General features: G+C 32.1%; 1 protein-coding gene across 1 annotated transcript in view; it reads right to left on the reverse strand.

Moving 5' to 3' along the window:
• LOC143042074 (putative serine--tRNA ligase, cytoplasmic) overlaps window positions 1-24,847 on the reverse strand; it is a 46,283-nt gene that overhangs the window by 20,666 nt on the left and 770 nt on the right. Inside the window, exons 2-7 of the mRNA XM_076214319.1 lie at window positions 22,308-22,378; window positions 19,332-19,415; window positions 18,810-18,968; window positions 16,982-17,122; window positions 16,307-16,462; window positions 11,441-11,662 (exon numbers count right to left, since the gene is read on the reverse strand). Coding sequence (XP_076070434.1) covers window positions 11,441-11,662; window positions 16,307-16,462; window positions 16,982-17,122; window positions 18,810-18,968; window positions 19,332-19,415; window positions 22,308-22,378 — 833 coding nt within the window. The remainder of the gene's footprint in view (window positions 1-11,440; window positions 11,663-16,306; window positions 16,463-16,981; window positions 17,123-18,809; window positions 18,969-19,331; window positions 19,416-22,307; window positions 22,379-24,847) is intronic.

Below are 24,847 nucleotides of genomic sequence, written 5' to 3' on the forward strand. Positions count from 1 at the left end.
ATTCACATTTATTTATAAATTCTATTTTGCATCGTCAGGTGTTAAAATAATCAATTCATTTAACTTCGATGTTTGGTGCTTCAGGGCAAAGGGATTAGACAGGGTCGTAAATTTCACCTGATTAAGTAATTGACTCCAATCAAATAGGTGATTATATACAGGTAACAAGTGTCAACAATTTTAATCTGTTGTCTTAATGAAGTGTGTGTATAAAGAACTCAACAAAATACCGACGATATGATGAAAAAAGATCGTTTTTTAAACTTTTTTTCAAAAGGGCACAGAGGGGCGCAGGGGCGCTTAAAAAAGGCAGAGGGGCGCAAAATTTCGGGGACAGGGCGCGGCGCCCCTCCATTTCATGCTAGCTGGAACACTGCAGGTCAGATGAACCATGCCAGGCAGACAGGTACAGCTAACAATGCTTCTATACAACATATATAGTTGACACATTATGTATAGTTTAAGAAAAATAGACCAAAACACAAAAACTTAACACTGTGCAATGAACCGTGAAAATGAGGTCACGGTTAAATAAAACCTGCTCGACTGACATAAAGATCATAAAATATTTCCATACACCAAATATAGTTGACCTATGGCATATAGCATTACATAAAAAGACCAAAACTCAAAAACTTAACTTTGACCACTGAACCATGAAAATGAGGTCAAGGTCACATGACATCTGCCCGCTAGACATGTACACTTAACAATCATTCCATACAACAAATATAGTAGACCTATTGCATATGGTATGAGAAAAACAGACCAAAACACAAAAATTTAACTAAAACCACTGAACCATGAAAATGAGGTCAAGGTCAGATGACACCTGCCAGTTGGACATGAACACCTTACAGTCCTTCCATACACCAAATATACTAGCCCTATTGCTTATAGTATCTGAGATATGGACTTGACCACCAAAACTTAACCTTGTTCACTGATCCATGAAATGAGGTCAAGTGAAAACTGTCTGACAGACACGAGGACCTTGCAAGGTACGCACATATCAAATATAGTTAACCTATTACTTATAATAAGAGAGAATTCAACATTACACAAAATTTGAACTTTTTTTTCAAGTGGTCACTGAACCATGAAAATGAGGTCAAGGACATTGGACATGTGACTGACGGAAACTTCGTAACATGAAGCATCTATATACAAAGTATGAAGCATCCAGGTCTTCCACCTTCTAAAATATAAAGCTTTTAAGAAGTGAGCTAACGCCGCCGCCGTAGCCGCAGCCGTCCCTGGATCACTATCCCTATGTCGAGCTTTCTGCAACAAAAGTTGCAGGCTCGACAAAAACTACCTCGACCAAAAACTTTAACCTGAAGCAGGACAGACGGACTGACGGACGAACGAAGGAAAGAGTCAAACGTTGCACAGATAAATGGGGCACAAAAAATAATTGTTGAAAGTGGAAGTAGTGATTTGGCATAAATGGAAGTAGGGTAAAGATTAGATGGAGGCAGGACCTTTGTCGGGACGTCGGAATCGGGTGTTTAAAGCTCGGGATTTGGGGATTGATCCTTACGGGATCTGGGAATATATTTTTCGATTTCGGGATTTCGGGATATGAATTTCTTTAAATTCTGCATCTCAGGATTTCATGTTTTTAAGCCAGGGATTTCGGGATCTGAGGACCCCTCCGACCACTCCTCAAATTAGCCTTAGTCGGTCTTAGTCACTTATACAAGATTCATATCCTACAATTGGCATTTAATACTAAATACTGTTAAAAAAACAGGGTAGGAAAAGGGCAAACAAACAATATTTTAATTCAGGCCTAAGACCTTTGATTTTCCTGTTTGAACAGTTTGACACTAGACATTTTGGGACCTATTATACTATGGTGTTCATTGTGACTCAAGGCTTCCTGTTAAAGGCCATACTTTGACCTATAATTGTTCACGTTTTTTTACAAATTGTGACTTGGATGGATAATTATCTAATTGGTACTCCTATCACATCTTCTTATTTATATTCTGTTGGTTATTCACTACCACTGTATTTAACAAATGTCTGATATCTATGTTAAGTAGGTGATAAACATAAATATATACTGAACCAATCTACCTTAATATTGATCAATTACTAATTAGTTTATAATCTAAATCAGCTTTGTAAGTAGATTGTCGCTGACATTTCAGACCAAACACATGTTACTGCTCAGTGTTGTTACAATATAAATATGTTTTGAAGACCAATGTTTACAGGCCAGCTAAACCCTTCCTCTAAATGTGGGGTTTCCTCACTGTGTTGAAGACCTTTGTGGCCGTTTCAGTTTTTAAAAAAATTCTATTTCCAAGCATTTAAGTATTTATCATTCAATACAATGTTTTTTTTAGCTTGAAGAGGAGAATGAAATCTAGGAGAAAAGAACTTGTGGAAAAAAGAGAGCTTCAATTGTTGAAATGTCAGAGTATCTGACATTAAAAAAAAATATATACCGGTATATAGTTTTATATTCATCACAGAATGTTCCATCCAAATACAAAATTATCAACGTGTGTACAAAATAAATTGTAAACGGGCGTTGTATTCTATGTAGGGATGGCCTTTGGTGGTCCGTAGCTCAGAATGATTACTGTATGTTAACGATGTCTTGGACCAGCTTTGACATATTATTTATATCTGACATGAACGCTATGTGAAATACGCCAGATTCCAACTAGTTGCATGACGATGATTGTGGGAAATGCACTGCTGGGCAGTTGCTTTATATTTTAGTCAAATATTCTTTTTATTTCACAGATTTTCTGGTAATTTAAGTTAAAATTTTGATAAAATTGTTAGAATGTCGCACAGCCCTGTATTTTGATATTTGAAAACAAAATAGTAGTTATTTTCTACTCTGGGTGCTAATTTTCCTTCTCCGAGCGCCTTTTCTTTTCCCGGGCACTCTCGGGCACTCCCGGTTCCGGTTTGAACCATGCACAAGTACAACAAATCGTATGATAGACAACAAAAATGAAAAATAAATAAGCCAATCAGAGCGTTCTCTAAATCATGGTGTTTACATCGCAAGAACCACAACTATTATACCTCCTTAGAGAGGGCAATTATTTTTTGCGTTTATCTACATGTATACTACGATTATTATACTTTAATATATAGAGACTTTCTGTATTCTGTCTACTGTTTTCTTTGAAATGTTTACTATTTAAGGGGTCAAACCAGTTGCATATATATTACTATAAGTAAAACATGTTGAAACAAGAATGTGTCTATAGTACACGGATGCCACACCGGCACTATATTTAATACTAAGTTTCGAGATGATTGGACTTCAACTTCATCAACAAGAGTGCACACGCTGAAATGTCTCGCCTTCTATACTAATCATTGATATTATGTTGATAGTCCTAAGTATAAAGCTAAGCTTTATTACAACTGTCACATAAACTTAACATTAACCAAGATAACTAAACAAAGACCAATGAACCTTGAAAAAGAGGTCCAGCATCTCCGTATATTTAATGTTGAGCGTATCTAATAAAATCAATAAGTTTGTCAAAACGGATTTCAATCACAGGCACTTGTTTCTATTCATATTGGAAGACCCCCTATCAACGTATATTTACGGAAATATACGTTGATGGGGGTCTTCCAAATGGATAGAAACAAGTGCCTGTGATTTCAATAAGAAAATTGATACAAAAATCGGACTTTCGAGAGCTCCGTAATCGGCACAATAATAAATTAATTCAATTTTGTAAGTTTATTATCAATTCAACAAGCATCTCCGTTTACTTCATGTTGAGCGTATTTAATAATATCAATATTAAAGTTAGTCAAAACGGACTTCAATTTAAGAAAAAATGATATAAAAATCGGACTTTCGAGTGCTCCGTAATCGGCGGAATTTACAATAGAAGAACAATTGCGATATTTGATAGAAACCTTTCTTCTTCTCGACTTTTCATAAAGGTAAAGAATTAAATTATTTTTTTACTTTTGATGGTCATTATTCTTGAAAAAAGATGTAATAGACTGGCAAGTCTTTGATATTTTCTTCTTGTCATTTCCGAGTTGATCAATTTTTCTTTTTTTCGTCGGCATTTTGCGTGTTGACCTATTGGAATGATTCTTTTTAAATGAACGTTATTTTATAAATAACAAATACATTAGAAATGAACACCATTCACATTTATTTATAAATTCTATTTTGCATCGTCAGGTGTTAAAATAATCAATTCATTTAACTTCGATGTTTGGTGCTTCAGGGCAAAGGGATTAGACAGGGTCGTAAATTTCACCTGATTAAGTAATTGACTCCAATCAAATAGGTGATTATATACAGGTAACAAGTGTCAACAATTTTAATCTGTTGTCTTAATGAAGTGTGTGTATAAAGAACTCAACAAAATACCGACGATATGATGAAAAAAGATCGTTTTTTAAACTTTTTTTCAAAAGGGCACAGAGGGGCGCAGGGGCGCTTAAAAAAGGCAGAGGGGCGCAAAATTTCGGGGACAGGGCGCGGCGCCCCTCCATTTCATGCTAGCTGGAACACTGCAGGTCAGATGAACCATGCCAGGCAGACAGGTACAGCTAACAATGCTTCTATACAACATATATAGTTGACACATTATGTATAGTTTAAGAAAAATAGACCAAAACACAAAAACTTAACACTGTGCAATGAACCGTGAAAATGAGGTCACGGTTAAATAAAACCTGCTCAACTGACATAAAGATCATAAAATATTTCCATACATCAAATATAGTTGAACTATGGCATATAGCATTACATAAAAAGACCAAAAACTCAAAAACTTAACTTTGACCACTGAACCATGAAAATGAGGTCAAGGTCACATGACATCTGCCCGCTAGACATGTACACTTAACAATCATTCCATACAACAAATATAGTAGACCTATTGCATATGGTATGAGAAAAACAGACCAAAACACAAAAATTTAACTAAAACCACTGAACCATGAAAATGAGGTCAAGGTCAGATGACACCTGCCAGTTGGACATGAACACCTTACAGTCCTTCCATACACCGAATATACTAGCCCTATTGCTTATAGTATCTGAGATATGGACTTGACCACCAAAACTTAACCTTGTTCACTGATCCATGAAATGAGGTCAAGTGAAAACTGTCTGACAGACACGAGGACCTTGCAAGGTACGCACATATCAAATATAGTTAACCTATTACTTATAATAAGAGAGAATTCAACATTACACAAAATTTGAACTTTTTTTTCAAGTGGTCACTGAACCATGAAAATGAGGTCAAGGACATTGGACATGTGACTGACGGAAACTTCGTAACATGAAGCATCTATATGCAAAGTATGAAGCATCCAGGTCTTCCACCTTCTAAAATATAAAGCTTTTAAGAAGTGAGCTAACGCCGCCGCCGTAGCCGCCGCCGGATCACTATCCCTATGTCGAGCTTTCTGCAACAAAAGTTGCAGGCTCGACAAAAACTACCTCGACCAAAAACTTTAACCTGAAGCAGGACAGACGGACTGACGGACGAACGAAGGAAAGAGTCAAACGTTGCACAGATAAATGGGGCACAAAAAATAATTGTTGAAAGTGGAAGTAGTGATTTGGCATAAATGGAAGTAGGGTAAAGATTAGATGGAGGCAGGACCTTTGTCGGGACGTCGGAATCGGGTGTTTAAAGCTCAGGATTTGGGGATTGATCCTTACGGGATCTGGGAATATATTTTTCGATTTCGGGATTTCGGGATATGAATTTCTTTAAATTCTGCATCTCAGGATTTCATGTTTTTAAGCCCGGGATTTCGGGATCTTAGGACCTCTCCGACCACTCCTCAAATTAGCCTTAGTCGGTCTTATTCACTTATACAAGATTCATATCCTACAATTGGCATTTAATACTAAATACTGTTAAAAAAACAGGGTAGGAAAAGGGCAAACAAACAATATTTTAATTTAGGCCTAAGACCTTTGGTTTTCCTGTTTGAACAGTTTGACACTAGACATTTTGGGACCTATTATACTATGGTGTTCATTGTGACTCAAGGCTTCCTGTTAAAGGCCATACTTTGACCTATAATTGTTCACGTTTTTTTACAAATTGTGACTTGGATGGATAATTATCTAATTGGTACTCCTATCACATCTTCTTATTTATATTCTGTTGGTTATTCACTACCACTGTATTTAACAAATGTCTGATATCTATGTTAAGTATTCACTACAACTGTATTTAACACATGTCTGATATCTAAGTTAAGTATTCACTACCACTGTATTTAACAAATGTCTGATATCTAAGTTAAGTATTCACTACCACTGTATTTAACAAATGTCTGATATCTATGTTAAGTATTCACTACCACTGTATTTAACACATGTCTGATATCTAAGTTAAGTATTCACTACCACTGTATTTAACAAATGTCTGATATCTAAGTTAAGTATTCACTACCACTGTATTTAACAAATGTCTGATATCTATGTTAAGTATTCACTACCACTGTATTTAACAAATGTCTGATATCTAAGTTAAGTATTCACTACCACTGTATTTAACAAATGTCTGATATCTATGTTAAGTATTCACTACCACTGTATTTAACACATGTCTGATATCTAAGTTAAGTATTCACTACCACTGTATTTAACAAATGTCTGATATCTAAGTTAAGTATTCACTACCACTGTATTTAACAAATGTCTGATATCTATGTTAAGTAGGTGATAAACATAATTATTTCTTATGCAGCAAAAATACTTCAATCTGATTGGTTGACTACCCCGGTGTAAATAACACCCCACCCTTGTTCACCCGGGGATAAATAAAATTTTGCCAAAATTTAAAAAAAAATGAAATTTTGCCAAAAAAAGATTAAAAAATAAAATTTTCACAAAATAAAGAAAAAAAAATTAGAAAAAAAATAATAAGAAGAAAATGCTAAAAAAAAAAAAAAATGAAATTTTTAAAAAATATTTTTTTTTTTTTTTTTTTTTTTGTAAACTCAAAAGAACACAAAAAATTTCTGAATTTTCCAAAAATAAAGTAAAAAAGTGTTTGACAATGTGCAGCAACATGGACATTGAAATAATATTACGGTGGAAATTTTTCATTACCATTTTTACAATTTTACGTCCTGGTTTCAAAATGAGTAAAGGTATTGTTCATAAGAAATAAATTCGTTATCTTGGTGTAATCAGGGGTGTACGGAATTTTACACCGTTGTTGAAAATTCATACACCCATTCGGCTGCGCCTCAGGGTGTATGAATTTTCAACAACGGTGTTAAATTCTGTACACCCCTGATTACACCAAGATAACTAATAATATATACTGAACCAATCTACCTTAATATTGATCAATTACTAATTAGTTTATAATCTAAATCAGCTTTGTAAGTAGATTGTCGCTGACATTTCAGACCAAACACATGTTACTGCTCAGTGCTGTTACAATATAAATATGTTTTGAAGACCAATGTTTACAGGCCAGCTAAACCCTTCCTCTAAATGTGGGGTTTCCTCACTGTGTTGAAGACCTTTGTGGCCGTTAGCTGTTTTCTGCTTTGGTCAGGTTGTTGTCTCTTTGGAAAATTACCCATTTCTGTTTTTAAAAAAATTCTATTTCCAAGCATTTAAGTATTTCTCATTCAATACAACGTTTTTTTTTAGCTTGAAGAGGAGAATGAAATCTAGGAGAAAAGAATTTGTGGAAAAAAGAGAGCTTCAATATATATATAGTTTTATATTCATCACAGAATGTTCTATCCAAATTGTAAAAAATAAAGTTAATATAAAACTTAAAAATAAAATACATTAAGAGATTCTAAAATAGCCAGACTGAGTTACTGCCCTTTGTACATGTAATATGTCAATCATAATAATACATGTATATGTTACAGTAAATAGATAAAATTAGGAATTACACATAACTATTAAAATTTAGGATTTACATGTTATTCCTGTTGCACTTAGTTAATACAAGTAATTCCTAAAACTGCCCAGTTATTACCAATAATTTACTAAATTTGAATGAATTTTTACACCTATTTACTAACTAATAAAACAATGTTGCATTGTATGATCAGCTGATCAAAAGTAAGGGCAATAATGATTTGAAGATCAGTCAGTACTATTACAAAGTGATCATCTAAAAATATACCTTAACAAGAGGCTGTCACAACGACAGCAAACCGGATTTATTAACATTTATTTGTGTCCTGGCAATATCACAAGAACCATTACTGATGAATGGTGAAGTGAAAATCGTCAATATCAAATTTGACCTCCATTTTGTCATCAGTATCAACATATAAAAATTTGAAAAGGTTAGATTGAATGGTTCATGAGTAAATGCAACAGCATGAATGGAAACGACATTTTACGATCTTTCAAGAACCATAACTCCTGAACGGTAAAAGTCAGAATCGTCATTATTAAACTTGACCTTCATTTTGTCATCAGTGACAAACTATTTAAATTAGGGAAGCTTTGGTAGAACAGTTCATGCGTAAATGCACGGACACGACTGGAAACTCCATTTTTCAATCTTTCAAGAACCATAACTCCTGAACGGTAAAAGTCAAAATCGTCAATATTGAACTTGACCTCCATTTAGTCATCAGTAACAACATATAAAAATTTGGGAAGCTTTAGTAGAACAGTTCATGCATAAATGCACGGACACGACTGAAAACTCCATTTTTCAATCTTTCAAGAACCATAACTCCTGAACGGTAAAAGTCAAAATCGTCATTATTGAACTTGACCTTCATTTAGTTGTCAGTAACAACATATCAAAATTTTAAAAGCTTTGGTTGAACGGTTCATGAGTTAATGCACGGACAACATTTGATTGCTGCCCGCCCGACCGACCGACCGACCGTCCGCCTGACGTACATCCCCAAATCAATAACCGACATTGTTGTCACAAAAATCCGGTTAAAAATGTTAAACTGTCTGAAACATATTGGCTGAAAATGAACGATGATAAAGAATAAATATTTACGGAGACATTGTTCAATTTGTACAATGAATATATGTGATAGATAATCACAATCTTCTCAAGATAAGTATAAAAAAGAAAATGTTATATGATTGTAAATGAGACAACTCTCTCAAAGAGACCAAATCACTCAGAAATTAACAGCTACAGGTCACCGTATGGCCTTTTACAATGAGAAAAGCCCATCCTCATAGTCAGCTATAAATGGCCCAGAAATAACATATGTAAAACAATTCAAACAAGAAAACCAGCGGCCTAAATAATGTACTGTAATGATTTTCAGGACATTTTTGTTTTATTTCAAATAATTCAACATATAAAAGCTATTTTAACAGTCCTAATTATTAAATTAATGGCTGCAATAAAGAGCGATAGGTTAATGTGCAACTCTTGCTTTGTCAAACCTTGCCCAATCCAGGTCTCTTTCCTGGACCCCCTTTAGAGCCTTAAATCTAGACTTAGGACAGGCCCATGTAAAATGAGGTGGGGTTATACTAGTTTTGTCATCCCCATACCCTCTCTCATCTATATTTGTGATTAATGATGTAAATATTAAATACAGTCGTAGGCACAAAGTCAAATTTTTACCAGAAAGCTCCAAATATATACAGGAATTATAATGTCTGTCTGTGTTAATATTTGTCTGTTCACAATTCAGGACCAGATGTTTTGTAAGGATAAGTGTCATTGGCTTCAAATCCGACACTCTCAGTACGTCAATAGCTATCATTTAATAAATGGGGATTAATATTTGCTACAGAAAAGGTGGGGTGACTAAAATATGACCTGTGTAATACAATTTTGTTGCAAGCATTAATGTCAGGTTACTCCTGTAAAGAGTCTATGTCACAAATTTCTTTAAATTTGGCACATTGGCACACACCTTTGGCTTGTTAAAGTGTATCTGCCAATCCAAAAAAATAATGCATTTATCTTTTTTTTTTTCTGAAATATTATTGATCTTATTCTTTCAAAACAAGTAGTCAATTGTATAAAAAGCACATTTAATCCACAAAAAGTTCTTAAATTTTACTTTATACATCAAAGTTGTGTCCTAGGTGAAAAAATACCAAACAAATGGTGAAATAATCGTAAAATAATCCAAGTCATATGCAAAATTATACCAAAATCTGTGACATTTTGCCCATTTACCATTCCTTGACCTAAGTTGGGAGGTCTTATTATAAACTCTTGCAAATTATAAAAAAAAAAAAACATTTTCCAGTTTCAAAAGCCTAACTGTAATAAAACAGCATGCAGTCTTAAAATAGCTTTGATTTTTAACCCAAAAGTAAGCCTTCCAATCCCAGTCCTTTAAATTCTCGTTTGCTTTCTTAAATTATGTCTCAAACTTTGAAACCAAAATATCAAGTTAGTAAATAGCTGAAAAAATTACTAAAAAAAATCAGTGATTGCCTGTGCTTACTGAAACAATAAGTAAATACATGTAATCACTAATTCGACTAGTACAGTGTAATTACAAGTATTTACTGAATTGTTTTTAATAATTACTTGTTATTCCTAATTTCACCTATTTACTGTAACATATATAAGATTAAATACTAAAGACACATTTCAAATGAAATAAAATCTGAATAATACAAATTTATAAGAATCAGTACTATGCAGACCTTGTCTTGCAGGTCATATTTTGCTGTTTTAAGGTGGTACCCAACACTTTCACTAAAATTAATTTGGCTCGTTTAATTTTCATGAAATTTTGACAAAGTATTTACTTTGAACCTTTAACCAAAATATATCAATTTCAAAAATTTTGAACCAACCATTTTATCAGAAAAATTACACTGGTTATATATCAGATTGACAAACACCAATTTTGATCATTGAGAAGCTTAATATTCCTTTTACAACATAATGTTATTAAAACGTTTGGCTGATTTTACAGAGTTATCTCCCTGTAGTGTTAGGTACCACCTTAACTATCTTTCATAGTGATTTATAATGATTATAAAATTTGCAAAACATGGTTCAAAATTGTCAGTCAGTTCTCATCTAACTGCTTTTCTTTAATATACACAGCAAAAGAGCAGCTATACCCCTAAAAAAATTTGAAATTTTTACCTTATGCAACTATGTTTTTCATAGGATAGTAATAAATGAAGATTGCTTGTAGAGGATCTACCATTCATCATTACTGACAAGTTACAAAACATTTCGCTTTTAGGTTTCGGAGGAGTATGTTTTTTGAAAAATTTACATATATGTATAGCTACTAAAAATTAAACATATAAAACGATTGGTCTACCAAAATCTATATTTCATAGCATTACAAAATCAGTAATCAAAATATTTGAATAAAGCTGAAAGATTGCCTTAATATAGATATAAGAAGATGAGTCCGAGTGTTTATAAACTCTCCATCCAAGTCACAATTTGTAAACATGTTAAACATACAACACATTTACATTCTTTTAGTGTTTCTAAAATAAACTAACCTTTTCAAACTGATGAACTCTAAATATTCCTCTGGTATCTCTTCCATGAGATCCTACTTCCTGTCTAAAACATGTCGAGTAGCCTAAGTATTTGATGGGGAGACTTTCGGTGGGTATCCATTCATCACGATGATAAGCTGCAATCGGTTGTTCAGATGTGGCTATTAAATATTTTTCATCAATTGTAGATTCATCTTGCTTTTCACTTCCTTTCCCAACAACCTTGATAAAAACAAATTTCACTTTAGATTATTTAAAATGTTCAAAATAAAATAAAATTTCATTCCCATATATATATAATGCTTAAGTACTAAGGATATCCTAGGATGTTTTTATTTTGAAACATAATCTATTGTTCATGTAATATTGTATGCTAGGTGATGCTGCCATACAGGGTATTCTAAACTAGACATGTACATGATGCATGTTATAGTGAACATACCTACTTGATTAAATAGAATTTTACAGATTCGAATGCATTGATTTTTGACGTCAAATGAGAAAATACATATGGTAAGGACACAAGAACCTGGTATGAAAAATCTTTGTACATGACTGATTTTTCTTTTATAATAAACAAGAATATGTGTCCATCATGTCCATAGGACCAACTGCAACAAGCACATTTCTAAGATCAGTGAACCATGAAATTTAGCCAAAATGTTTCAATTAATCGAAACATTTGAAGATTAATTATAATTTTATTAAACTGGTGATATAGATTTCACATGAGAGAACAGCCAGGTGGCGCTGTCCAAGGTCATACTTCAGAGCTTTGAGGATCTAGTTGTATTTTAGGGTGGGTACAATTTCACAAGAAAACCCAAGTGGTGGGCATGTGAAATCTATATCACCAGTTTAATAAAATTATAATTAATCTTCAAATGTTTCGATTAATTGAAACATTTTATTAAACTGGTGATATAGACGATTTCCCATGAGATTTTAGAGCACAACTAGATCATCAATCCACGTTGAATTGAAAAACCTTCTTTAGGCTATGTTAATACCAAATATTTCAAGTAATATATCTTTTAATAAACATATATACATTTGTACATTAATGCATCATGATCATAACATAAATATCATAAAACACCATATTACATTTAGCTACTTGATGGTAAAATCTTCTGAGCAAAATTACTTTCATTATCAATAATTATTGTTTTATTATAAAATTTTTGAAAAGTTTTTGCTGATTTCCACCCTGCACTTTTCATAATAGTGTCTATCTTAAGTCCTTGACCTAATGCAGCTGACGTTGATGCTGAACGACAGCTATGTGGAGCAAAACATTCAATGTTTATTCCAGAACTTTTCATAACAGTTTTTACCCATCTAGCAATAGTACTTTTGGTGACAGGTTTGTAAGGTTTAACAGTACAAATAAACACTTTTTGTTCTTTGTTCCGAAGAGTTTCTGTTTTTCTTACATACTCCTCATAAGTTCTCAAAATACATAATTTTTCATTGATAATATATCTATCAAATACTAAAGGTTTCATATGTACTCCAGGTTTAGTTTGTTTTAACAATTCACTAACATAAGCAACCATTGTGTCTCCTTCAATTTGAACATTATCTAATTCTAATTTATATATAGTTTGACATCTTTGTCCACTCAATAACATAAACAACATAGCTAGTTTTTGTGATAACTCTAATAAAGACAACTGTTCATTGTCCGATATTATATCAAAATATGTTAATACTTTGTTAACATCCCAAATTTTACTATATTTTGGTAAACTAGGTTTTTTTTTTACCAATATTTCTATTACTAACTAAACTACACAATGCTGAAATAGCCGATTTAGCAGTGTTTATACCACTGTAACCTACATTCTGTTCAAATAAAGAATTTAAAAACTCAAGTAACACTTCGGTAGGGGAATCAAACAAATTGATTTCCCTTTCACTTGAAAATAATTTCCATTTCTTGAGATATGATTTATATTGTTGTGATGTACTAGATCTCCATGATTGTAGAATGATGTCGGCAACATTGTTCGAAACTCCTTTACTTTTGAGATGTTCCCTGACACACAAAAAATCCCAAGTTGAAGATTTTTCACTGGATGTAGTTTTTGTAGATTTCCTGGAAGTACTAAACTTTTTTGTGGTAGTAGGTATGGTTGTTGACAAGTCTGTTGTAGAAGAATTGGAAACCATACTTGAGTTGTCCAAATTGGTGCTACAATCAATGCTTTGTTGACTTTGTCTGTAATTAACTTCTGCAGCAATTTTCCCAGAAGACTGAAAGGAGGAAAAATATAATAAACATCAGAACTTGTCCATGAAAAAGTAAAAGCATCAATAGTCATTGCATTTACATCTGGCAAAAAAGACACATACCGTTGTTTTTGTTTATTAAAGCCAGATGCAAACAAGTCAACTGTTATTTTGCCAAACACTTGTTCAACTATCTCAAAAACCTCCGGTTTTAACATCCATTCCATATCCTCATTAAGTTTTCTAGACAATTTGTCAGCTGTAACATTGTCTTTCCCTGGAATATGTGCAACACTTGGCCAAATATTCCTATCAACACACCAGTGCCAAATCTCTTTAGTAAGATTATGTAAAGAAGGTATACGTCCCCCAAAATTGTGTATATAAGATAATGCCACTGTGTTATCAACATACAAACGTATGTGTATCATGAAGCATATGTCCTAAAGATTGTAATGTTAATAAAGCTGCTTTCAATTCTAAAAAATTGATATGTTCCAAAAATTCATCATGAGTCCAAAACCCATTATCAGTCAATTGGTAGGTTTTATTAAAACCACCCCATCCAGTCTTACTAGCATCACTATAAAAAATAACTGATGGTTGTGAAATAGTCATCGACTTGCAGCTGGACGTAATATTATCAATCCACCATGAAGTAATTCCTTACTTCTAATATCCAACTCAATAATCGCATCAAAATTTCCTTGATTACCTTTCAAGGACTTATCTTTAAAATGTTCTAAATCCTTGAAATACAAAGGAGCATATTTCACCCCTGGTTCACTAGCTACCATTTTTCCTATTACTCGTGCTAAATCTCTAATTGTTACTTTCTTTTGATAGAGAAGCAGTTTACATTGTTCTATTAAACTCTTTTTCCTTTCAGAAGTTAACTGTAAAGTCATATTTAATGTGTTTATAATGAACCCTAGAAAAACAATTTCTTGAGTAGGTAAAAATACTGATTTTTCAGGATGAATTGTGAATCCTAATCCATCTAGTAAAGTAACAGTATCTTCAATATTTTTCAAACACTCATGATATGTATCACCCAATAACAAACTGTCATCAATATAAGGCACATTGACGTGTCCCATTTCACGTAACTTTCCATAAACAGGTTTTAACAATTTGGTAAAAACCCTTGGGCTGCTCGATAACCCTTGTGGAAGTACTTTGAATTGGTAGTGATCATTTTTCCATCTAAATCTTAAATATTTTTTATCACTTTCTTGTATTGGTACACTATAATACGCATCTTTCAAGTCAACTGAAGCCATAAATTGGTTTAATTTAATGTTGTTAATAGCAGTATGCAGAGTTTCCATTTTGAAATGTTTTTTGACAACATTATCATTGAACGATTTGAGATTTAAAATTACTCTAACACTACCATCCTTTTTTGGTCTAATGAAAATGTTAGAATAATATCCATGAGTATCATTACATGTATTTGACACTTTTTCAATAATGTCTTTCCTTAAAAACTTTTCAATCTCTTTCTGAATTAAATCACTTTCGTGTTCATTAAATTCAATTGTTTTGGGAATAGTTATTTGAAATGGTATATTGTCTAGTTCAATAGTATAACCAGTTAAAACATTTCTTATCCATTTATCCAAAGTTAGTAAATCCCAGTTTTGAATGAATACTGAAATCTGTCCTCCAATAAAATTATCTGGAGTATTGTAAAACTTGAACATACAAGTACTTACAGATTCATTTAATGCATTGTCTTTGGTTTCTTCAGTTTCTTTTTGTTTTTTGCCCAGAATTTGTCCTTTGGCCAGAATTTGTCTTTTGGCCAGTTTTTGTCTTTTGCTGGACCCCAATGACTGTCCTTTGACCAATTGTGCTTTCTTTTGCCTAAAAAAACACCTCCTGCTTCCATAGATAACTTGTCTGACCTTTTGTCATCTTTGTCCAATTTGTCCACTTTTTCATCCAGGTTGTCACCGAATAAAACTCTGTAACAGGTGTGTCTAGTTCACACAATTTCCTGTATTTCCCTGGGACTATCGGCCTTATCATCTGCTTTCTTGGTATATACATTTAACAATTCACTTAATAAGGTCAAGAAATATGTTTACTAAGTTTCAATTTGATATGACCACAAAATGCAAGTGTCCTGAAACAAAGTGTTTTTTTTTTTTTTATCCACCTTAAATCAATATTAAACCAATCACAGAATCCTGAAATCTGGGTTAAACCCCTAATTTGGCAGATAAATTGTAGCATGCTCCATAATGAACAAGTGTACTATGTTCAGATTTATATGACCAAAAACAACCCTAAACCAAATTTTAAACTTAAAATGAGACAGTCTGATGGAGTGAACAAGCATGGACAGAAAAACATGGTATCCCTGTACTATCCAAAATGTGGCTTAAAAAGTCAATGCAGAGGGCATTGAAAGATGCAGCAGTGCTGTAGAAGCAAATACTTTTAAAACCCATAGAATATAGTTTCTGTTTCACATGAATATGTATTAAATTTCTGAAAGGTTTTATAAAATAGTTTTTTTTTTAATTTCCATGTTTTACTGTATCAAATATAAATGAAGTGGATGTTATATGTCATGGTTGATCATGGCTCAACCCTTTTTAAGGTAATGAAGTAAGGATGTACCTTATATAATTCATCATCAAACTGAGCTAACTGTGCTACTTCCTGCATGACTTCCTTCCTCATGAAGAATGGAGTATAAAGAGGGACATATCCTTTTTTATGTAACATCTTCATAGATAAATTAATAAGTGCCTGTTCCAGAAAAACTAAGGCTCCCTGAAAAAAAATATAATATTAATGATTGACTCTCTCAAAAATGCGTAACATATAGTCTAGTATAAACTATATTAATTTTTAAGGCTGTAATAATGTATGTACACTAAAAAAATGTTTAATAAATCCTGAAAAAAGGTAGTAAACATTGTGCATTTACATACAAAATGCTGTATGGCCCACTTGATGACTTTGAATTTTAGGAAATCAATCTAACAAATATCAGGTATACATCATATCTAATTGTTGATGCATACGACATTGCGACTTACAATTTACCTAAGTATCTGACCTATCTCATATACATATAATGAATTTGCAATGTTGCTCAAAAACATAAAACTATTATTCATGGCTAAAAATGATTTCTGTTCAAGGTAAAATCTAATTTTTGTTCCTAGGGTACATAACTTCTGTTTACTTACAAAAATCCATCTTTTATGACCCTTATTAGTGGTGACAAGTTTTTACGTTTGTGTGTTTTTCTGAAAATCTGCCAATCAAATTTAGGGCCACTCCTACCTTCAAGTAGTATCCTCTACCTCCAGCTGTAACTGCTCCTCTATCTCCCTCATGGCCATCAACCATAACAACCAAATCTACATGAGAGTATTTCTTTTTTGTAGTACAATCTCCAACAATTCTTTCAACCCCATTCTCATCCTGCAATTAAAAAGAGTTAATGTATTTTCCAATGAGGTCCTTCAGAAATATAAAGTGTAATGATGTATTAATATTTCACTATTATGTGTCTACCAACAATAGGCAGTACATTATAAACTTAGGGGAACAGCATTTAATCATAAAATACAACATTACAATAAACTGTTGACGCAGAGGTATGTCTTTTCAAAAGTTTAATAGGTAAATTCTATTAATAGCTACGAATTTTCTACAGTTTTTTATTTATGAAACACATTTCCAATTTCCAGTAATACTACTATTTTTATGATTATAAAATTGGGCATAAAGATGAGTAAAATTAATTTGCTTTTCTATCTTATCTGTTGTGGTTTAAAATAAAAGGCTGAATATTATGTAAATTAGGAAAATGGCGTACATGTGTACAAGTTACATAATTCTATTTCACCTGGGACATGCTATTGACATACGATTCCTTGTTTTTACACGGGACTTCTATATATATTTTAATAAATTGTTGAGAAAAAGGTACATTTCATTCATATTTAATAAACATTGATGAACATCACGCACAGTTTATCATTTCTGTCGACTCGTGTCATTGTTTGTTAAGTAAATGATAACGATCACATTTTGATAAATACATAACAAACACATCTTGGGCAGAATATAATATCAAATTCATAAAATAAACAAGACAATAAGAAAAATATGTTTTATTTGACTATGAAAGATCGTTTTTATTAATAAAATGAAACATTTCAGTACTGAAGTTTCCTTAAACTTCGTAATGGCGTAACTTCCGGCTTCATTTCCTGTCAAGAAAAATATGAAATTATTTGAAAATATTCGATTGTACATGGTTTTCACACATTTTCCATGAATATTCCTATCCAATTAGCCGATATATTCTAATAACCGATATTCGATTATCCGATGTATTTTGACTGAAATGTATAGGGAATGGTTCGGTGTTTTGAAATAATATTACAATAGCCGATATATTCGTTTAACCGATATCCGATTAGGTGGAGTCTACTGTACCTCGCAATTGTTGCAATTAAAATAGCAATACTTGAACTTTATCTGTTTGTTATTTCAGATATTATTGCATAGCAATATAATATTTCCAACAGAAAGTAACAAAAAATTAGCATGCAATAAATTCTCATATTGCACGAGTGCAATAAATCTTCAAAATTCATGACGTCATCAACGACAAAATCTTAGTTTAAACCAATTTTTACTTTCAAATATTATATTGCTATACAATAAAAGGATTATTGCATGAATATTGGAGAATATTGTCCCTCGTAGAACATATATTGCACTCGCAAGCTTGTGCAATATAAAATTCTACTCGGGACAATATTCCCCAATATTCATGCAATAACCCTATATTATAATTAATAATTAATTAATTTCAATGATACTGCTGATAAGACAAGACCCAATTACTATAAACCAAAATATTTTCATGAGCGATTTATTTTCATGACTTTCGTGTTTTGAAAAATAAGGAGAATATATAACAGTTTCCTTACTAAATTACATCAAGTAAACTAGAAAATCGTGAAATTAAATAGCCTCAAAGTGGAATAGAAAGGATAAAATGATAAATAAAGTATCAGGATAATAAGTTGGTTTACAGTAGTCTGCATCAGAAGTACATGTAGTATGTTCACTTTAAAAATTACATCACTGGTACCTCATCATTGCTGATAATACAGGACTCATGGAGATGATTTCCTATTTCTCTCATTGAGTCATTTCTCTCTTTTTCATGAAGGATCACTGTGTCATCGTTTTTCTTCATAAGGTCATCAATCATAACTCTGATCTGTTTAATTTGTACTACTGTGTATGTCTAAAATTAGAAAGAAAGAAAAACTTAATAGTCATTAAATAAGACTTCTTTAACATGAAAAATGCAACATACTCTATTTTATTGTTATTATTGTTCATGTGTTAAAACTAACTTTTAAGAGAATTTTTAGATTGGAACTTTTGTTTTTGGTATTTGGGCCTTTCTGGCAAGTGAAGTTCTTTCCAACTGATTTTTACAATGTGTTCCTATCTTGTATACTGTAACACCACTGTCTCAGGTAAGAAGATGTGCCTGTCCCAAGTCACTCTGGTAAGTGAGTGACATTCGACAGATTCAAAATATTGTGTACAAGAGATTGAATATAGATGCAAATCATCAATAATATTAATTTAACATACAAACCTTTACTTGGTCAGCTGTCAGATTTTCTATTGTGTCTGCAAAGCCATCTGGTAATGATTCATTATCTCCTTGTGGCTCTTTGTTCTACAAATATATATACATCATACATGTATATTATTCATTTTATTACAGACTAAAACAATTTAGGTTCATCCTATATATTTACTACTCAAGGAGTTACACATATTGTGTCAGTTAGACAGTTAGATGCCTGTAATCATGGTAACAATCTGGCCTAAGAACAGACTTAGACAGAGAGCTACCAAAAATATAATATTGATGTCATTATTTGATAATCACTTTGATTTTAAAACTAACAATGATTATTTAAATTTTATGATGTTATAAATATAAGAATACAGATCGTATAGTTTCAAAGTAAATTCTTATATTCAATGTTCTTACAAATTTGTAGTTTTTTAGAAAAAGTCTGATCTGTCTTAAAAAGATGTCAACCTTGTCTATTGTTGTCACTAAATGTGAAAACCAGATGCTCCGCAGGGCGTAGCTTTATACGACCGCAGAGGTTGAACCCTGAACGGTTGGGGCAAGTATGGACACAACATTCAAGCTGGATTCAGCTCTAAATTTGGATTGTGATTAAATAGTTGACACAGCATAGGTTTCTGACACAGAATGAATGTGTTCTAATGAACTTAAAATTTTTGTTTTCTCTTAGAGCAATTCACTATGCTGTTGAATATTAATCCTCTCAAAACAAGAATGTGTCCTCAGTACACGAATGCCCCACTCGCACTATCATTTTCCATGTTCAGTGGACCGTGAAATTGGGGTAAAAACTCTAATTTGGCATTAAAATTAGAAAGATCATATCATAGGGGACATGTGTACTAAGTTTGAAGTCGATTGGACTTAAACTTCATCAAAAACTACCTTGACCAAAAACTTTAACCTGAAGCGGGACAGACGGACGGACGAACGGACGGACGAACGAACGGACAGACGGACGCACAGACCAGAAAACATAATGCCCCTCTACTATCGTAGGTGGGGCATAAAAATATTTGAAGAAATTTTCTTTTTTATTTATGAAATTTCAAATGAGAAAAATTGAACCCAATTTTTTTAATCACATCCCCCTTTCCCTTATTCCAAAACTAATCTCAATTAAAATTTCTAATGGAGTTTGCAACAATAACTACTCATTTAAATACATCATAAAATATTAAGATGTAAAAAAAACTGCTTGTTATCACTGAATGTTATTTATTATAATTTATCAGTTGGTAGTAAAAAGTGAATATACATTGTATATTGTATATAACAAAGATTTAAGTTGATTCTGGACAAAGAAAGATAACTCCAATTAAAAAAAAATCTTGCTATTGCACAATATTTTGCAATTAGATATTTCTTGCTTACTATTCTGGACAAAGAAAGATAACTCTAATTAAAAAAAAATTTGCGATTTCACAATATTGTGCAATTAGATATTTCTTGCCATTGCGCAATACTGTGCAATTGAAAAGACTTGCTATTGCACAATACTTAATATAATAATTTTAGATCCTGATTTGGACCAACTTGAAAACTGGACCCATAATAAAAAATCTAAGTACATTTTTGGATTCAGCATATCAAAGAACCCCAAGATTTCAATTTTTGTTGAAATCAGACTAAGTTTAATTTTGGACCCTTTGGACTTTAGTGTAGACCAATTTGAAAACAGGACCAAAAATGAAGAATCTACATACACAGTTAGATTTTGTATATCAAAGAACCCCATTTATTCAATTTTTGATGAAATCAAACAAAGTTTAATTTTGGACCCCGATTTGGACCAACTTGAAAACTGGGCCAATAATCAAGAATCTAAGTACATTTTTAGATTCAGCATATCAAAGAACCTAACTGATTCATTTTTTGTCAAAATCAAACTAAGTTTAATTTTGGACCCTTTGGACCTTAATGTAGACCAATTTGAAAACGGGACCAAAAGTTAAGAATCTACATACACAGTCATGACATTTAGATTCGGCATATCAAAGAACCCCAATTATTCAATTTTGATGAAATCAAACAAAGTTTAATTTTGGACCCTTTGGGCCCCTTATTCTGTTGGGACCAAAACTCCCAAAATCAATACCAACCTTCCTTTTATGGTCATAAACATTGTGTTTAAATTTCATAGATTTCTATTTACTTATACTAACGTTATGGTGCGAAAACCAAGAAAAATGCTTATTTGGGTCCCTTTTTGGCCCCTAATTCCTAAACTGTTGGGACCTAAACTCCCAAAATCAATACCAACCTTCCTTTTGTAGTCATTAACATTGTGTTTAAATTTCATTGATTTCTATTTACTTAAACTAAAGTTATTGTGCGAAAACCAAGAATAATGCTTATTTGGGCCCTTTTTTGGCCCCTAATTCCTAAACTGTTGAAACCTAAACTCCCAAAATCAATCCCAACCGTTCTTTTGTGGTCATAAACCTTGTGTCAAAATTTCATAGATTTCTATTAACTTAAACTAAAGTTATAGTGCGAAAACCAAGAAAATGCTTATTTGGGCCCTTTTTGGCCCCTAATTCCTAAAATGTTGGAACCAAAACTCCCAAAATCAATACCAACCTTCCTTTTGTGGTCATAAACCTTGTGTTAAAATTTTAAAGATTTCCATTCACTTTTACTAAAGTTAGAGTGCGAAAACTAAAAGTATTCGGACGCCGGACGACGACGACGCAGACGCCAACGTGATAGCAATATACGACGAAAAATTTTTCAAATTTTGCGGTCGTATAAAAATTCATACACAAGTGTGCACCTTTTAAAAAAATACATATTTTGTAAACAGGATGAAGAACTTTGAAGGAACTGACAAGGTATCACACTATTTAAACTTGGAGTGTTAAAGCACCTGTAGTGTCTGAAATGCAACATAAATATGTTATGGACAGACAATGGTTAACTACTATATCCCCTAGAGAGACAGTGTATAACAAATTGAAAATGTACCTTCATTTTCTCTCCTATAACTTTACTACACATGTTTTTCTTCTGATTGAGCAAATCCGCCAAGAATCTTGCTGAAAAACAAAAACAAGTAAGCTTTATACATATCTGTTATGTCATATAAAGATACAACAAAACAGCTTTAGAAAAAAGAATATGTCCATTATGCCATAAAGAGATGGAAGATGAATTTCATTTTATCATAACATGTTCAGAATTTAATAAAACTAGGATCAAAATGTTTAATGAAATTTCTAGTATTGTCCCCAACTTTAATTCAATGAGTGAAGAAAACAAATTTGATTTTATATTTTCCTGTTTAGAATGTGATATTTTACTTATTGTCGAGCCTTCGACTTTAGTCGAAAAAGCGAGACTAAGCGATCCTACATTCCGTCGTCGTCGGCGTCGTCGGCGGCGTCAACAAATATTCACTCTGTGGTTAAAGTTTTTGAAATTTTAATAACTTTCTTAAACTATACTGGATTTCTACCAAACTTTGACAGAAGCTTGTTTATGATCATAAGATAGTATCCAGAAGTAAATTTTGTAAAAATAAAATTCCATTTTTTCCGTATTTTACTATAAATGGACTTAGTTTTTTCTGCGGGGAAACAAAACATTCACTCTGTGGTTAAAGTTTTTAGAATTTTAATAACTTTCTCAAACTATCCTGGGTTTGTACCAAACTTGGACAGAAGCTTGTTTATGATCATAAGATAATATCCAGAAGTAAATTTTGTAAAAATAAAATTCCATTTTTTCCGTATTTTACTTATAAATGGACTTAGTTTTTTCTGCGGGGAAACATTACATTCACTCTGTGGTTAAAGTTTTTAGAATTTTAATAACTTTCTTTAACTATCCTGGGTTTGTACCAAACTTGGACAGAAGCTTGTTTATGATCATAAGATAGTATCCAGAAGAAAATTTTGTAAAAATAAAATTCAATTTTTTCCGTATTTTACTTATAAATGGACTTAGTTTTTTCTGCAGGGAACCATTACATTCACTCTGTGGTTAAAGTTTTTAAAATTTAAATAACTTTCTTAAACTATCCTGGGTTTGTACCAAACTTGGAAATAACCTTATTTATGATCATAAGATTGTATCCAGAAGTAAAGTTTGTAAAAAGATTACTCTGTTTTTTTCTGTAATTTACTTTCAAATGGACTTAGATTTTCTTACAATCATAAAATAGTAACAAGAGGAATATTTTTATTGATTTTTTTCCTCATTGTTGTTGAGCCTGCGATTTACAGCAAAAATAGGCGAGACACTGGGTTCCGCGGAACCCTTACAAATTTTTATTATTAACTATGTACTTGAAATGTATAATGAGAGAAACAATTATAATGTCATTATATGAACTTTGTAATTGACGTCTCAACTTATATTATTGTATAGTAATATAATATTTCCCACAGAACGTAACCAAAAGTTAGCGTGCAATAAATTCTAATATTGCACTAGTGCAATAAATATTCAAAATTCATGACGTCATCAACGTTTAAATCTTAGTTTAAACCAATTTTTACTTTTTAAATATTATATTGCTATACAATAAAAGGGTTATTGCATGAATATTGGGGAATATTGTCCCTCTTAGAACATATATTGCAGTCGCAAGCTCGTGCAATATAAAATTCTACTCGGGACAATATTCCCCTTTGAATATTCATGCAATAACCCTATAATATTATAAATAAGCATAATATTTGAATTAATAATTTTAAAGAGGAGGCATGCTGTCAAAAATAGTATTATAATAAAAATTAATAATCTATAAAAAAAAAAAAAAAAAAAATTCAATGCTACATGTTTGTAGTGTTTAATGTCTATCGTTTTGTAATTAATATGCCTGTCTGTCTGTTTGTTTTTGTTTTGTATTTTAGTAACAGTCCTATTGTTTGGATTTTATACTTATAAAATTCTTATTCTTATTCTTATTATAAACATATAAACATAGGAAGATGTGGTAAGATTGCCAATAAGACAACTCTCAACCAGAGACATAATGACATATAACAACTATAGATCACTGTACGGCCTATAATTATTTGTATCTAACCAATGAATTCAGCTGGTATAAATATGCATTATGTAATGAATTATAAGAATGTTCAACATTTATAACATTTCTCATAAACATGATGATTATGCATGCAAAAGCAACTCTGTGAAGTTGCCATGAGAGTGTTGTTTATTTATTTTGCTTTCAACATGATATCCCAAAATTACCAAAATACGTCACTTCGGAAAAGTATAAAATTAAAATCTCAGTATAATTTGACAGACCTGAATTTCCTGATAATATAAATCGAATGTTCCGGAAATTTGGGTCCATCAAGTTTTACCGAGTTTTATATTTTATATTTACTGGAAGTGATGTTTCTTGGGAGTTTTGGGATATCATGTTGAAAGGAAAATAAATGGTTGTGACAACTTGTCCACCTCAAATGGAAATGTATCTTATTTCACCATTTCTTTTGGATGTTTCTGGAAATATTTTGCATCAATAAGCACAAAAAAGGTAGGACTTT

The sequence above is a fragment of the Mytilus galloprovincialis genome, chromosome 1 (genome assembly GCF_965363235.1).
Source record: "Mytilus galloprovincialis chromosome 1, xbMytGall1.hap1.1, whole genome shotgun sequence".
NCBI lineage: Eukaryota > Metazoa > Mollusca > Bivalvia > Mytilida > Mytilidae > Mytilus > Mytilus galloprovincialis.